General features: G+C 46.0%; 1 protein-coding gene across 1 annotated transcript; it reads right to left on the reverse strand.

Annotated features, from left to right (window-relative positions):
• Positions 1-13670: 13670 nt before the first annotated feature.
• Positions 13671-14792, reverse strand: LOC132318919 (proline-rich protein 2-like). The gene has a single exon (XM_059827921.1). The coding sequence runs from the start codon at positions 14790-14792 to the stop codon at positions 13671-13673; it is 1122 nt and encodes a 373-aa protein (XP_059683904.1).
• Between the last annotated feature and the right edge of the window lie 1333 nt (positions 14793-16125).

Genomic DNA, 16125 nt, shown 5'->3' on the forward strand with positions numbered 1-16125 from the left:
ATGTCTCCCGAAATTCATGAAGTTGTCATCAGACATCTTCAAGCAGTAGCCTGACAGGATGGCTCCACGCTGCACCTGAAACAGCTCTTTTCAACCTCTTTTAGATCCAGACTCTGACCATAAATTGATGTTCCTGGGTCCCAAAATGAAGAATAGCAACTGCAGAACTGCTGGATGGGGAAATGGGTGTATCTGTGTCCCCATCAGGAGCTTGGCACTACTGCCCCACAGCTCTGCCAGTTTGAAAAGAAGCACAGCAGTGGCTACCTGGAAACTTCTGTTTTCCCCTTGGCAGTGTCACTCAGAGAGTGGCTTGTGGTTGGGAGACCTGCAGTGGGCACTGCTGCAGTGTTTGGAGGCAGAGGTGAATGGTACAGCAGCACTCCTGGGAAATGCAGGCAGATGAGCTCCCTGAGAAACCTCAGCAGGAACTTAAACCACCTGTCTGATCCCCTTCCCCAATAAACCCTGGAGAACCATAATTTACACCAGTCTGTGGTGATGAAGGCATTAGAAGGCTATTGTGGAAAGGGCGAGGACATGAATATCACATGACTGGACACACTGCATACAATAATAGTCCATATACTCTCTTTCCACTGAACTACACTGGAGTTATTGTTACCGTCTTGCTGAGCATCTGACTGATCATATACAACAGACATTGATGAGAATTACTTTTGACCACTTGTGTAACTGTGTATCATTTTACTTGTGTTTTCAACTGACTCTCTTACCAGGATGAAAATCAGTAGAAAGTGCTGAAGAAAATGGCTGAATAAATTTCTGTAACCAATAATTGACATCTGATACCAAGTTTTCCTCAGAAAAGGAGCTGAAATGCATGAGCTAAGTAAAAGTTATTTAGAGATATAATCACAAAAAGTGTAATGCCACAGTCAGGAAATCAGTACAGAGAGAATCCAGCAGCTTATCAGCGAATGGTAATTGTATAATGTGGTATTTGCAATGAATGCATTTAAAGCCAAATATTAATGGACTCCTGTGATAAAAGATCAACTTTATTTTTCAGTCAAAGCATAGACTTACAAGCAGTGTAAACCAAAACTATTTGTAAGTGTAATTAATATACTTGTAGGAAAAAAAAGCATTTTCTGTAATAAAGATAGCCAACAAAATACCTAGTGCAATAAAAACTGGTGAGCTACATGATATTTTAGACCTCATTAATGTTTTGGTAGATAGTCATAGCTTCATTCAAAATGAGTAGTATGCACTTTGTTTTCTATTTGTTGCCAGTGTAAAATACTTCAAAAGAAAATCCTGAATGCCCTGGGCTGTGAAGTATGCACAGTGCTAAGCTGAGCTAACAAGAACATCCTGCAACTAAAAAAAGAAAGAACAGTCTTCTGCGCATCAGGAATAACAAAAGGAGTGAGAGCTATGATAATTATATTAAGCCATGCAGCCGCTTACTAAGTGCTAATCAATAGAGACAGTTTTAGAAACAAATGTAAGTCATTTCCAGTAACAGAAGTAAGCAGAAGGCTTGGGAATAGTATGGTAACAAACCTGTTCCGCCTGGAGGAAGCCATTTCCATCACTCAGGTTCCATTGCCGTCAGTTGCGACACACGCAGGCCATGGAAATGGTACCGTGCCAGTGCTGAGTGCGTGCAGCATTTAGGCTTTTCTGTTGCCAGATTACACATACTTGCAATCTGGTCTGAGCAGAAGCATCTATTTAAAATTGTACTCATGGTAAGATTTATGTCCTACCTGGACTGGAGCCAGCAAGTGACAAATCGACTTTGTACAACATGCATATAGAGTTGAAAGCCTGATGTTCTCACTCTCTGCCAGAAGAGCATTTCCAGACTTCAAGGTGCTGCAGACTTCTGGACCTTCATCAGGTGGTTGTGCTTGTCTCCCAGTATGTTGGGCACACCCTCAGGGTGAGCAGGATCTCAGCTTTACCCTGGCTTTGGACCTCTTCACTCCTGCTCTTGTTCCTCTGTCCACAACAGTCACCTTCCCAAGAAAGCAGACCCCGCTTCCGACCCCAGTACAACTGCATGAGCCCTGGGACTTCCCGGTGGCCTACGTACACCCTATACCAGACCTCCAACCCTATGGACGCTCTGGTTACCTGTTCCATAGGCAAATGATAGCTCAAGAAGTTAGAAGAAAATAGACTTGCACAAGTTTCTGACAGACCTGTGCAGAGCTTAGACAACACTTGCACACAGCTCTAGGTTACCCTCACAGCCCACTTCATCGTCAAGAATCTGGGTTTTCTTTGGTTCATATCAGTCCTTTCGTGAGCCTAGGGGAGTTCCTTTCCTTCTTCAGTTTAAGGCAGTTGCCTTGGCTTCTTCTGTCATCAGTGGAGAGAGAGGGAGAGGGGCATTTTCAGGGGCCAGTTCACCCCACTTACACAGCATACCTATGTTAGGATGGACTGATCTGTCTTCTGGAGGTTCCTATCTCTCCCCACTGACCATATAAGAATTTTGTTTTAGACTGCCCGTCTAATTTTTTTGGGGGGAGAAGTTAGATGAGACAAACCTCAAGCCTCATCTACCTATTGCAGATGTCCAACTTCCAAGCAAAACTCTAAAGAGCCATCAAAATTTTTATAAATGCCCAGGCAGATGTACAAACAGATTTCCCAGTCATCTTATGACATGGAGATACTACAGAACCAATGCAGGAATTGTTTTACATTTCTGTATCAGACAGAAAATTCCACTATAGTATTTCATAGCCTCCTGTGCCAGGTTTTGCCTCCTTGAAACTGAGAAGCAGCTTTCTCTTGGTACAAGAATAGGAAGGACTCTTATGTCTGGAGAATTTCCAAGAGCTTGCCAAAACTGAGAAGTCAAATTAAATAGTGATTACATGTTTTCAGCAACATTGCACTGGCAATGATCTCAGAATCACAGAATCACTAAGGTTGGAAAAGACCTGTAAGATCATCAAGTCCAACCATCAACTAACACCACCATGCCCATTAAACCATGTCCCACTATGCCACGTCCACACGTTCCTTGAACACCTCCAGTCAGGGTGACTCCACCACTTCCCTGGGCAGCTTATTCCAGTGTCTCACCACTCTCTCAGGAAAGAAATTTTTCCTAATATCTGGTCTAAAACTCCCCTGGTGCAACTTGAGGCCATTTCCTCTTGTCCTGTCACTAGTCACTTGGGAGAAGAGACCAACACCCACCTCTCCGCAACCTCCTTCCAGGTAATTGTAGAGAGCGATGAGGTCTCCCCTCAGCCTCCTCTTCTCCAGACTGAACAACCCCAGTTCCCTCAGCCGCTCCTCATAAGACTTGTGCTCCAGACCCCTCACCAGCTTCGTCGCCCTTCTCTGGACACGCTCCAGTACCTCAATGTCCTTCTTGTAGTGAGGGGCCCAAAACTGAACACAGTATTCGAGGTGCGGCCTCACCAGCGCCGAGTACAGGGGCACGATCACCTCCCTGCTCCTGCTGGCCACACCATTTCTGATACAGGCCAGGATGCCGTTGGCCTTCTTGGCCACCTGGGCACACTGCTGGCTCATCTTCAGCCGGCTGTCAATCAACACCCCCAGGTCCTTTTCTGCAGGGCAGCTTTCCAGCCACTCCTCCCCAAGCCTGTAGCGTTGCATGGGGTTGTTGTGACCCAAGTGCAGGACCCGGCACTTGGCCTTGTTGAACCTCTGTATCTTTTTCCTTCATACAAGCTGCTCCTTGGACAGAGATTGCCTGAGTTAACTCTCAGACAACTATAAATTTGGAGTAAATCCTCTGAAGTTAAGGTGGTGTAGGTCTGGTGACTATAAATGCAGACTCAAGCACAATACAACTGTTCTTAGCCAGCACCTGTGCTGTTCAGCGATTGTATGGTAAACTTTACCTTCATGATGAGGCTTAAAAGACTGACATGCAGGCTGAAATCTAAACGGATGGCACTGCCCATGGCAGATGCATGTCCCCCTCCTCCCGTGTGTTGGCACAGTACTCATGACTATGCCATCAAACAGGTCAGCAAGCTGATCCGGTTGAAAACTTGCCCTAGAAAAACAGCAGATTGTTTTTCAGCTGGGTCAGTGGGCTGATCCAGCTGACTGCAAGATCAGACAAGCACGAGCACTCCCTTTCCAGCACCTGGGCTTAGGGAAACTGTGCCCTGAGATGTAGCTGTGACTACGTAGAAAGTAAAAAATGAACGTGTGCAGCAAATATTTGAGGCAAATCCCAAGACCATATTGCACTGACAGGAGAAGCCATAAGGGTAATTCCCTATATTAAGACTAATGGGTAAATTGGCATGGTGATATGTGGTAGGGAAGCTCAAAGAAGCAGTCTAAGCCATCAATTCTTCATGAGAAACACAAATGTTACATTGACAGCTCAGCTCAGTGCTCAGGGAGTTACATCAAGAGTTAGTGACTTCTCAGTTCCAGCTGTGCTTTTGGCACCTGGCTGCTGCCAGTACGTTCACAGTGCAAAGGCAGATCACTGTCTTAAAGGGTTCATGGCTCTGGATCTCTTCCCACTTAACTGAAACCAGCACACCAGTGTTAGCCATAAGAGAGTTGGTGCCTATGCAGTTGGGATCACTCACATTTAGATCAAGTAATTTGGTATTTTAGAACAACTATAATTTCTTTATTGTGGCTAGGATAAAGGCATCCTGGCCTTGCTGTCCTTGCAGATGTGAATTCAAAAGGAGACAGATAAAATTGCAGGCTCAGAGATGTATGTGCAGGCTCTGAATTGCATGGTTTGATCACCCTTTTTTTAATGTTGTCCTTAGAGAAATAACATCAGTTGGAGGCCAGAAACGTCTTTCTGAACATCGGCTCGGCTTTGCTCATTGAAAGTTTTTTTGGCAGAACAGGACAGAGTTTTGAGTTCTTCACAGTCGTCTCAGTTCATGAATGTGGCCTTAAGGCTGAACTGTTCCCTTTTTATATGCCTATATACAATACCCAAGCAAACACAATGGAATGGCATATTGGAAAGCTTTTAGTCTCTTGCACCAACTAGCACAATCTTATTAGCTGTCTGCATTGTTTACTCATCCTCCAGCACCACTGACAGTAAAAGCCTGCTCGAGTTTCTTTTTGTCTTTCTTTCTTTCTTTCCCTTCCTTTTTTTTTTTTTTTTTCCTCCAGCAGCACTGCAGACATAGTAGCACAACCAACTCGAAGAAAAACAAACCAAAGCAACCTCCAAACTCCAAACCTCCGCGGGACAGGCTGCTTGTGTGAAGCTGAAAAGGAGCCAGAGCATACCAGCAAGGAAGCTGCTATTTCGTCCAGCAGCCTGACAGAAACTCCGAGGCTTCACTGCAGCAGTTTGTGCAGATGCAGCAGCAGCCCTCTGACCAGGTTGGTGACAAATGCTAGCAGAGGAGTCCCCAGAAGGAGGATGCCCATGTAATTCTGTGTCACTGTCCCCTGGCTTTTTAGTTGCAACTCTCTGAGGAACCCAGGTACGCTCTACAGGTTTTTAAACAGTTTTTATTCCTTAGGACGACACCTAATTTCCAAGGGAGGGGTAAGCTGCAAGGAAATGGGCAAGACTGATGAGAGAAAGAAAGGACCCCAAGGAGGGTCATTCCCCTCGCCGTGGAGCGGTGGTGGTGAGGTTTCTTGTGGGAGGAGGTGCAGGAAAGAGCCTGAGCGGAGGTGGCTGGGGCATTTGCAGGTTGGCAGGGAGGTTTCTGGCGAGGTCTGGCATGAGGGCTCAGGGGTGAGTAGCAGCTGTCAGACATGTTTTGGTGCTTGCCTGGGGACTGATCGGAACGGGGGACTGATTTTGTGGTGTGGTATCTGTGCATCAGCTCGTGTGTCAGGCCAGCAGGCAGGGGAGCGCTACTGGCCGGGTGGGGGAGAAGGTTTAGGACAGGTTTAACACTGAAGATTATAGCAAACCCATTTGCACCAGTGTGACTGCAGGGTGACTCTGCTGAAAGCAGTGGAGTAATGCTGACAAAACTGTGAACAGAATTTGGCCTTATGATGCAAAAATGAGAAGATTTGGCAGAGGGCCTGGAGGGGTACTGGGAGCTAGTCTCTGAATGTATAAATGCATGTGTTTCTATAAAAGCCTGTGCTGGTTGCTGGATAGATGTCTGAAGTCCTACGAGCGTGCATCACCTTTCATAGGAAACAAAGAGGCTGTTGGGCTTCAGACAGCCTCCCCACTGAATTATTCAATGCAACTAAATAACTACAGAGCTCCACTGAGTTACATAAAACTGCAAAACTGGCTCCCTCCCTTGCTTTGAATCAATGCTATTTTCTCTTTCTGAATGCTACATTATAGCATCAAATGGGTGGCTTAGAGCAATGCTCAAAACACTTGGAGAAAGAAAACACAGTAAGTGCAGCATGGAGGGAAACTGACATAACACTGTCAGAAAGGTTCCGACCGAAGCACAGACCTATGCTGGCGCCTGAAATAGAGCATGCTTTGTGCCCTGTCGTGTCTTCAGAGCTACTGCCTGTCCAGAAACGCTAATCTGGAGACAGCACCGCCTAAAGAAAAGCAGAAAAGCACAAAGGCTGAGTGTTGTTACAGTGACTACTTCATGTGCTGGGTTTAATCCAAAGCAGGCGATGCAAACCCTGCGTACCATCCACGCTGGCTTTCTTGCACCCTTTCACTTGCTCAGCATCGTCATTCTTCTTGTCAGATCCCCGCACTGTGCCAGAGCTGAAGCTGGTATACATACCAACAGGGAACCGAATGCCTCTCAATGTCCATTCTCTGGAGCTGCTGGGCTGGGGGGAGCAGTTCATCCTGATAGAGCAGCCCTAAGGAAATGTTCTGTTTGCAATGCTGACATGAGCCCCCATGAAGACCGTAACAGGTGAGGATCAGGCACTGAACCAGCCCCTCACCTCCCCCTGACACCATGCCAGTACCTCCTGCATGGGGGGACAGGCAGTCATGAGCTCCCCCAGCACTGGAGGAGTATTTGAGAGCAGCACCGTGATTGCTCTGTGTCTCCTTTACCGGCAGCTAAGGAGCACCCCGAATGCTCCTTAGCATTCCATGCAGGGAGGTGGGTTACTGCTTCTGAAGATGGAGACATGCAATGCTCTAATCAGAAAAAAAGTGTTTGCAAACATTGAACATTTACCTTTGCTGAATCACCTTTCCTTTTCCAGCAAAGATAATTCACTAAGAAATTCATGGCTGGACTGGAAACAAAACTATTAGATTGCTAATCAGAAACCACAGGGAGAAATGCAATACAAGTCTCATGTAGAAGCAGAAATGTTTTAAACAGATTGGTTTGTTTGTCGTTATGTAGAGTTAATATATTTGTAAAAATCATGGTCAGTTTGCCAGAAAATGACTATGTTTATCTCATCATTTATTCATAGTGTTGTGATTAACAACTTTGTGCTGTTGATCTGGCTTATCAATAGCCTTTTAAAAAAAAAACAACAAAAACTAACCAATATAGGGTGAAAATTTTTTTTTTGTGAAAGACAGTTTTGTGGCTGAATCTTTCTAATGCTACATTGACTATAATGAAACTCATGAAATTTAGAAAGGCCCAGCTTTAAAAAAAAAAAGAAAAACAGATTATCACAACAAATACTTTATGTTTATATTTTGATATCTGACCTGAAGTGACCATAAAGAGTTGCAGAAACATTGAACAAATTGGTAGGCACTATAATACGTAACGTAATTAGCAGGTGCATGAACATACGTGATATAATGATGAAAAATTAGTACAGCTTTTGTAGAAAAAAAATCTCACAGCTCTACTGGAGTTTTTTGGGAGGAGGGAGGAGAGGGGAGTCACCAAAGAAGTCTCCTTGTTTTGTTTGACATAGAAGTTATCTGGAAAAAGAAGCATAATTTGAGATGAGAAAGTTTCCTGATGGTAAGTTACTTACTCTGCGTAGCAAAAATGAAAGTCAGTTGGGAAAAGGATTTCAAGCTATGAGTTATTGGGTTAAAACGACATTAAAAAAATCAATGTTGATAACAGCAAAGGAATGCACTCCAGTCAAAAGAATCTTAACTTTGCATGCAGAGAGAGAAGCGCTGAAGAGAGAAGTCCAGTACTTGGGTAGAAGAGATCCCTGAGTTACGACACACAGTTTTATGAAGCTGTCAGCCCAGTGCTCAGTGGTGGAGGAGGAAAGGGAGTATAACATTAGGAATTATTAAGGAAAGATAAAGAGGAAAACATAAGCATAGTATGCAGGAAATTTATGGTGAACTCACATCTTGAATATTGTCTGCAGCTCCAGACCTCTCATGCTAAAAAGAGCAAGAAAAGTTCAAAGAAGGGTAAGAACGATGAAGCAAATGGTACACAGTGAATGATTAAATAGTCCGGGACTCTTCAGAGTGGAGCAAAAGGAGCAGAGGGGAGGTTTGACAATGAGTCTTAAAACCATGAGCAGCGTAGATAGAGGGCCTAGAGAGTAATTATTCCCTCTTTCACAAAGCAGAAGAACTAGAGGAAACCAAGAGAAATGAGCAGGTAAAAAGTCCAAAACAAATAAAAAGAGGTGCTTTTTAGCCAGCTGTTTAACTGAACTTTGGAACACTGCAGGACTCGGTGGATGCCAAAGCCTTACGTGGGCTCACACAGCTACCAGACAAATCAATGGAAGAAAAATTCATCAAAGTCTATAAGCCATGAGGGTACCACATCTGTCCCAGGATGTTATTGAGCCACAGACTGCTGCGAGCTGGAACAGGTACTAAGTGTCACCATACACTTGTCTTGTTCATGTAGCTTTCTGCAGGCAACTGCAACTGATGCTGTGCTGAACGGCTCTTTGGTCTGACCCACTCTGGCCATTTTTAAGACATGACTGGAATCCAGCAGGAAACTGGAAGAGTGAAAAAGCCATGGAGGTATTTGCATTGAAACACAACAAAAAAGTGTCTCCCCTGTCAAACTGAACAGCAATGAAGAAACATTAGCTGTCATAAGAATAATGAGCAATATCAGACTGTTTCAATTGTGTCTGGGCAAAATGGGTAATTTTTTTTTTTCTAGCAAAAGGGAAAAGGAGAGCTACGCCAGGAGTGGGAAGAGCAGGGTGAAAGGATTCAACATGAAAGCTTGCCTAAGCTTTATCCAGACAAATATAAACTCCTATCGCCTTTACCATACAGTCGATGGTGTTTGGACCTGCAGTTCCCAGATCTACCACTCTGATGATATGCTCCCTTAAAAGATTTAAAAGATTGTTATCCTGACAAATTCTTGTGGTTAACCTTTATTATGATATTAATGGATCAGCAAGTTATGACAAAAATGTGCATATGGCAGCAAGGTCATTTTCAGGGGCCTCCTCATGCATTTGTGAATTACCTCATTTTGGTTTTGCTTTCTCTGTATAAAATATCCACCCATCCTAGGCTTTTCAGTCCAATCTTAATTTAATATTTTAAGAAGAGCAGGGCAAAAACTCAGAAATGGTGTGTAAGTGGTGAAAGTGAAAATCTACTAGGACTTTTTCTATGAAACAGTACTAACAAGAAATTAAAAAAAAAGAATAATACTTCTTTCTATGAGTTAGCTAATTTCATAGTGTTTATCAGGAAAAGACAGTTATGAAGTATTTGTTATTGTGAACTGCAGATATGGTTTTTGCAGTGGATTAGGAAGATAAGGAAGTCTAGTATTTTCACATGGGTTGTAGATCCAGCTAGAGACAATGATGGACCTAATAAGGACATGTGAAAACTGCAGCCTGACATGCCTTTATTGAGATTTCATCTCAGTTTCACCTCTTGAATTCAGTTCAAGAAGACATCCTTTGCCTGATTATTTACTGTAGAACAGGGACTAGTCTTTAGATGTTGTTACAGACACATGACAATGTGTAACTGTGAGAGACTATGATCTGGTGTAATTCATCCATTTGAGAGCCATGAGAAGGTGCAAATTAAAGCTCAAAGTCCTGTATATAGGTTTTCATACCATTTGCATTTCTCATTAGGCTTCTCTCATTCTTTGTAGTGGGAATTATTCTAGCTTCAATCATTTCTATAGAAATTGATTTCAGTCAAGTTTTGTTATATCATCCAAACTCACTGCACTAAAGGCAATTTAATTCTAGTTCAGCATACATTGCAACTGGTGATTTACCTCACCTGTTTTTGAGTAAACGTTAAACTGGATGAATACCTTCTAAATGGGAAAGTCAAGGCTGGCCAAAGTAGACTCACTGATTCGAAACTGAGAATACAAGTCTTTTTAAATTCTTCCATCTAGATTAGATATTGCACAAATGTAGGGGTCATACAGTGTGTTACAGCCAGGCTAACTGGCTACCTGCTTTTCTATTCTGGAAACGGGAACTAGACCCATCAGTAAATACATCCTTACTTCAGTGTGTGCTGACCAGGAATTACTGCAATGGAAAATCAAGCATCACTGGGAATCAAGCCCTGCTTGCAGTAGGCAAGCCTAAACAAGGATTACAAACAACTAGGGAGGGATTCCCACAACCCCTATGCTTTAAGCTCCTTTTTGGAAGCATTTAATTCCGCCTTTGCTTTCTACCCACTGAACAATGTTTTCCTTTTCTCTCTGGTCTTTTACTGTAGTCGACTAGTCAAACTTGAAGAATACAGACATGAAATGTGACCAGTCTGCATTCGTTTATCCTTGAATTTATTCAAGAGCTATCTCCTCCCACGTTGATCTGGAAGTGCATTTACTCACAGACTGTTTCTCCTTATGATATAGATAGACCCACATCTAAACTAGTATGTTTTATTAATGAATCCCTCAGACCATTCATTGATTCCCTAAGCGCAAAACTATTTTGCTGTTTTATTAACTCTTTCAGATTTTTTACAGTAGCATAGGAAAAATGTGGAGTAACGTGCTTCCTTGGGAAAACAGACCGTGATTCATTCCTTGCTGAAAGACTGCTCATCTCAGCTGACAAAAGATGCCTTTTCCACAAACCCTCTCTGATTTAAGATTGTGGATTCAAGCCAGCTCACATATTATATGTATTACTCCACAGTTTTTATTATTGACTTTATTATACCATTAAAACATAGGTAAATTTTCCTAGACAGATAAATACTCATTGGAAAGGAGAGAGAGAGAATGAGACTGTAGAAATGGCCCACAAAAATCTAGGCCTTACGTTATCTTTGTAATGCTTTCAGCTGAAACTTTGATGATGAGAGTAGATGGAGTCTTACGAAAAGTGTGTAGTTGGTACTTAAGAAATCCTGGGAATGAACAACAGCTCATTGACCCCTAAAATTTTGGAACCATTGATCTAAATCCACTGTCTGTGGATGTTAATACTACATACTGAAGAATTTGAGTACCAATGTGGCCTGTGCAGGTCTCAGTGCTGTATGCTTGTTCTGTTGTCCAGGAGAACAGTAGGGAAATACCGCTCATATTCTTGTTTCTTGCTTGTGATTCATCTTATTACCTTCTGCATGTATGCAGAAGAGAGGGAATTATAGTAGAAGTTCAGGAAGAATTCTGCTGAAAAACTTTATAGATTTCAAGTGAGATTCAGATACCGTTTGTAGAATAGAGGGAGTCATCAGAGAATCAATGTTGATACCAAGAACCAGACTTGATTTAAAGTTATTCTGGCATGAACTGGTGCCATTCCACTCACTTTCATGGAGCTGCTGCAAATTTATATTGACGTACATGAATACAGAATGCATAGTACTTTACTGAAAAACTCAGATTTAAAACTGAACAACAGGCATCCTGTCATATCTGTAGCAGGAGCTTTGATTACTATAATTAAAGAAAATCCACATGAGCTGAAAGATAGGTTGCACTTTGAAGCATTCAAGTGAGAAGAACATTACCATTCTGAGAAAATCTTTAATTGCACTTACTTATCTTTCCCAACAATTTTTTAATTCCAAACCATTTATAGCATTTTTTTAGCATGCATATGACAACTGCTTCAGTGCATTTTGATTTAGGCTATAGCCAACTTCCCTTCCAAAGATTTTAATAGATACCTTGCAAAAATTCACTCAGATGTTTGTATGTGGTGGCCAGTTCTCATCTGAAAACTCTTAGTTTCAGTAAAATTCATGTTATCAATCTGAAATGCTCCTATTCTTTCCACTTTAAAAGCTAATATTCCAAGGGTGAGTTGATGTACTGTTGGCCGTTGACTTTAGTTTCATTGCTGCTGTTTCAGTTCTGCCATACAACCACACAGGGAAATGTACGGGCTGCTTAGTTTCACTGGTCTCCTTGAGAAAACCATAGACAACGTGTAACTGTCAAGCACCGTGTTGGTTCTGCTTCTGCCCTACATCTGCTGCTGAGGAAAACTGGGCAGCAGCAGAGGTACCAGCAAAGAGCCTTGGAGTTACTGGCAGGGAGGAGTTTCATGGGAGAGGCCAGTAGAAACCTCCGTCTTCCTGCCGCTACCAGCACCGGGGAGGGACACATACATGTAGCCATCCTTTGGCAGCTGGAAGATGTGAAAGAAAGATAAAACAGCGCTATCTCTTCTTTTTGGTAAACAGGAAGCCCTGGTTCCGAGGTAAAATAGACTTCTCTTTCTTCTCCGCTGCAGGAAGTGGAGTGGCTTCACGCGAGCATTAGGGAGTTTGCTTCAGGGCAAGGACTCTCCGAGCCCAGGGTTGGGAATCATGGCTCACTTTCCTCTCCGGTAGCTGAAGTGCCAGCTGGGATAGGCTGGACCAAATCCTACCATGTTCTCCAGGAGTTTAAATCAAAGTGGCTTAAAAGTAGGATTTAGTCTGCCTGAATTAGCAACTAACTGTCCATCCGTGTAGCAACTACACTGTCCATCCATGTAATCCTTGCAGGCAGCCTGGCTTAAGTTTTACAAAGCCACTGAGGTAGCCAGCGGGCCCTGGGATGGTAACTGAAATGCAGTCACAAAGTTGAAGCAAGTCCTCACCAGGAAAGGCAGCAGAGGCCAGGGAGCAGGAGGCCAATGCACCAGGGAGAGGGGTAAGGATGTGAGGAGGATGCACTAAGGTAAGGATACTTCTGCACCCTGTGTACCATTCTCTGATTTCAAGAATCAGGATGGTTATGCCAAACCTAGGCATGTATGAATATATGAAGCTTCTGCTTGTTAACATTGTCCGTAACGTATTGCTGCCACTTTCAAAAAATTAGTAAGCGCCCTGGCCGTGCGAGGTGAATTCCCGGAGACGGTGGGACCAGTGACATGGAGTCAGGGCACATTATCCATGAACCAGCTCTGACAGGGAGTTGATCCGACAGCACTCAGGGCAATCCCTTCCTCCAGGCATCTCAGCCAAGTGCCAAAGCCCAGCTCCACAGCCGTAAATCTGCTCCAGGAATTTACTCAGAGCAAATACCAAAGCAGAGTACAAACTCTCCCGCTGCTTGCAAAGCCCTTGGTACCCAGAGCCCTTCATCACGAAGGGTAACGCAGTACAGCGTAACGGGGGAAGCGGGTCGCAGCAACCAGGCAGCACCAGATACCTGCTACGGCAGCGCTGCGCTGGCGCCAGCGTGCCTACGGGGTGTAAATGCGTGACGCGTATGTTACGTTAAGAGCGTTTTTAAACGTTGGCGTTAAAGCTGGGGGGGCAGCGGTGGGCTGAGCCGGCTGAGCCGTTAGATGGAGAGCACCTGCCCGGTGGCCTCCGGAGCGCGGGCTGCAGGCGGGCAGCCTGCCCATGTGGCACCCGCCGGGCGCACGCGCTGTCACGACCCGGCCCCGGGAGCAAGCGGAGCCGCCGGCCCCAGGCACGCCACGGCGCTTCCAGGAGCGCCCTTCCGCCGCCGCCGCCCTGCCAGCCCGCTGCGGCGGCCGAGAGCCGCCACCTCCCCCTCCACCGCCGCCGCCGCCGCCGCCCCCCCGCGCCCCTCACCCGCCGCCCGGGCCGCTGAGGGCGGAGCGTGGCGGGAGTGGGCGGGGCGCCGCGCGCCGAGGGGCGGGGGAGAAGCTGCCCAGGGGGATTCTCCCCGCCCCCCGCTCGGCCAGGCGACGGCGCTGATTGGCTGGGAGTGCGCGCGTGATGCCGTCCGCTGCCCACCCGCGCGCCGGTGCCGGCGGAGCGGCGGCGGCGGCGGGAGCGGAGGAGTGAGGTGGGGCGAGAGGCGGGGCGGGACGGGACGGGTGCTGCGTTGCCCGGGCGACGGGGGCGGGCGGCGCGGTGGGGCCGGGCCGGGTCCTCCCGCCATGGGCTGCCGGGACGCTGTCAGCGGGATAAGAGCGGAGCGGGCAGCCGGGCGCGCCGGTTGTGTCGGGGCGAGGAGCGGGTAAGGGTGGGGCGGGTGCTGCCGCCTCCGGCCTTGGCCTGCGGGGGGCCCGCCTGAGGGCGGGGGTCTGAGTGGGAGGCAGGCTGCTCGGCGGGCACAGGCCCTGCTGCGGGTTTCGGCGAGGGGGCGCCCCGCCGCGGGCCGAGGCTGTCGCCGCGGGCCGAGGCTGTCGCCGCGGGCCGAGGCTGTCGCCGCGGTGCGTGGGCCGGGGCGGGCTGTCAGCCGGTGCCTGCCGTCTCGGTCGTGTGGAGATGCCCGCTGATTGCGGCTGGTGGCTGAGGGCAGCCTGGCGGCCGCGGCGGCGAAGGCTGTGGGAGGCGGAAGAAGCGGCTGCCGGTGGCGCAGGCGAGGCCCTGCCCGCCCCGAGGCTCCCCGGGGCAGGGGCCGGGCCGCGGTGGCTGCCGACGGCGGCGGGAGGGCTGGCTGCGCGCTCAGGGCCCTCGTGTTTCTCAGGGGCGGGAGTCGGGGCTGGCTGCGTGCGTTTGGTGGGCTCGTATGAGGCGGTTTGTCGGCCGGAGTGCTTCTTCCTAACTTGCGGCCTCCGCTTTTGCCAAAAGGTGACATTAATCGTCCGTGTGCGTGTACAGATGGTGCGCGCGGGGTTGTTTTCCGTTCCTTCCCGCGTTACCGGGATGCCGTGGGCTCTGCGTTACGGCGGGCTGTGCTTTGCGATGTGTTTGTGCAAAACTGGAGCACAAAGCCTCACTGTCAACAAGGCGTTTGTTGAAGATAGGAGGTAACAATTGAAGAAAAGCAAATGTGGGCTGTTCATGGAAACATGGTAGCGTTGATGGATGTGGAATACAATGGTGGAAGTACTTCAACACCTGACCTATGCTTTTTGCTTTTTTTAAAATCTATTAAAAGGAGTGGATAGAGGAGCAATGAGAACTCTTCTAGATATTCTCTGACCATGGGGAGAATGTGTGAAGATACTCTTCTGAGGGGAAAAAAAAAATAATAATAGGACATTACCTTGTATCCCCAAATGAACTGAAGAGGTGCCTTTTACTTACCTCTGCTGTGTGAGAAGGCAGGGAAAGCAGGTGCATCACTGGAAGTGAGAGTAAAACTTGTATAAGAGAAAGCAGAGCAATTGAAGAAATTCTGAAGGAGGATCAGATGACTGAATATGGTGGCCTAGGAGTTGGAAAAGCACCTAATGTGGTTGTAAATGGGAACTGGCTAGAGAACAAAATCTGGATGGGAGACTTCTTTTTTTCCTTTTTAGTTGTAGTGCCACATGAATCAGTAAGACTTCAATATGAAGATCTAGAGAAACTTGGAGTTCGTGATACAAGCTTGTGTCACTAACAGAATTGTACTGTTGCCTATGAGGTGGTAGAAAAGCCTTTGGCAGAAAAAACAGCAAGGAGATGTCTTTTAGTCATATGTATCATAATCTTACACTAGGTAGCAGAAAAGTGATGTCTGGAACACCTAACTCTTCCTGAAGGAAGGATCTGAATTTTCTTGCTTGGACAAGAAACCATGTCTGCATGGAGCTTTTATCATAACGGGGTTACAGTGTGGTAAGGAGTCAGGAAAATGCTGAGTCTCCTTTTTGCCTTTAACTGTAGGCTCATAGACCAATACTGTGAAGAAGAAAGTATCCTCTTACATACCTTAGAAAATCTGTGCTTTAGTGTCTCTGAGAGTTTCTGGTGGATGTTTAAAATACAGTGAATGAAGAGTGAGAATGCTTTCATATATTGTCATAGAAAAGAAAAAACATCAGCTTTTTCTAGGGTATTTTAATTTTATTCTTCTTTCTTCCTCATTGTGCTTTGGACAGAGAATCTTCCAAGCTAAGAGCAAGTAGCTTTCAATGTCTTACTTCTAAACCCAAAGTTAATAGTAAATGAGAACTCAGGAAGTCAGTTGTCACTTGCTTTGT

The sequence above is a fragment of the Gavia stellata genome, chromosome 2 (genome assembly GCF_030936135.1).
Source record: "Gavia stellata isolate bGavSte3 chromosome 2, bGavSte3.hap2, whole genome shotgun sequence".
In the NCBI taxonomy this organism is placed as follows: Eukaryota; Metazoa; Chordata; class Aves; order Gaviiformes; family Gaviidae; genus Gavia; species Gavia stellata.

Bases quoted from the DNA above. Each gene is read 5' to 3' on its own strand.
- LOC132318919 (XM_059827921.1), bottom strand. From the start codon at position 14,792: ATGTCACCTTTTGGCAAAAGCGGAGGCCGCAAGTTAGGAAGAAGCACT.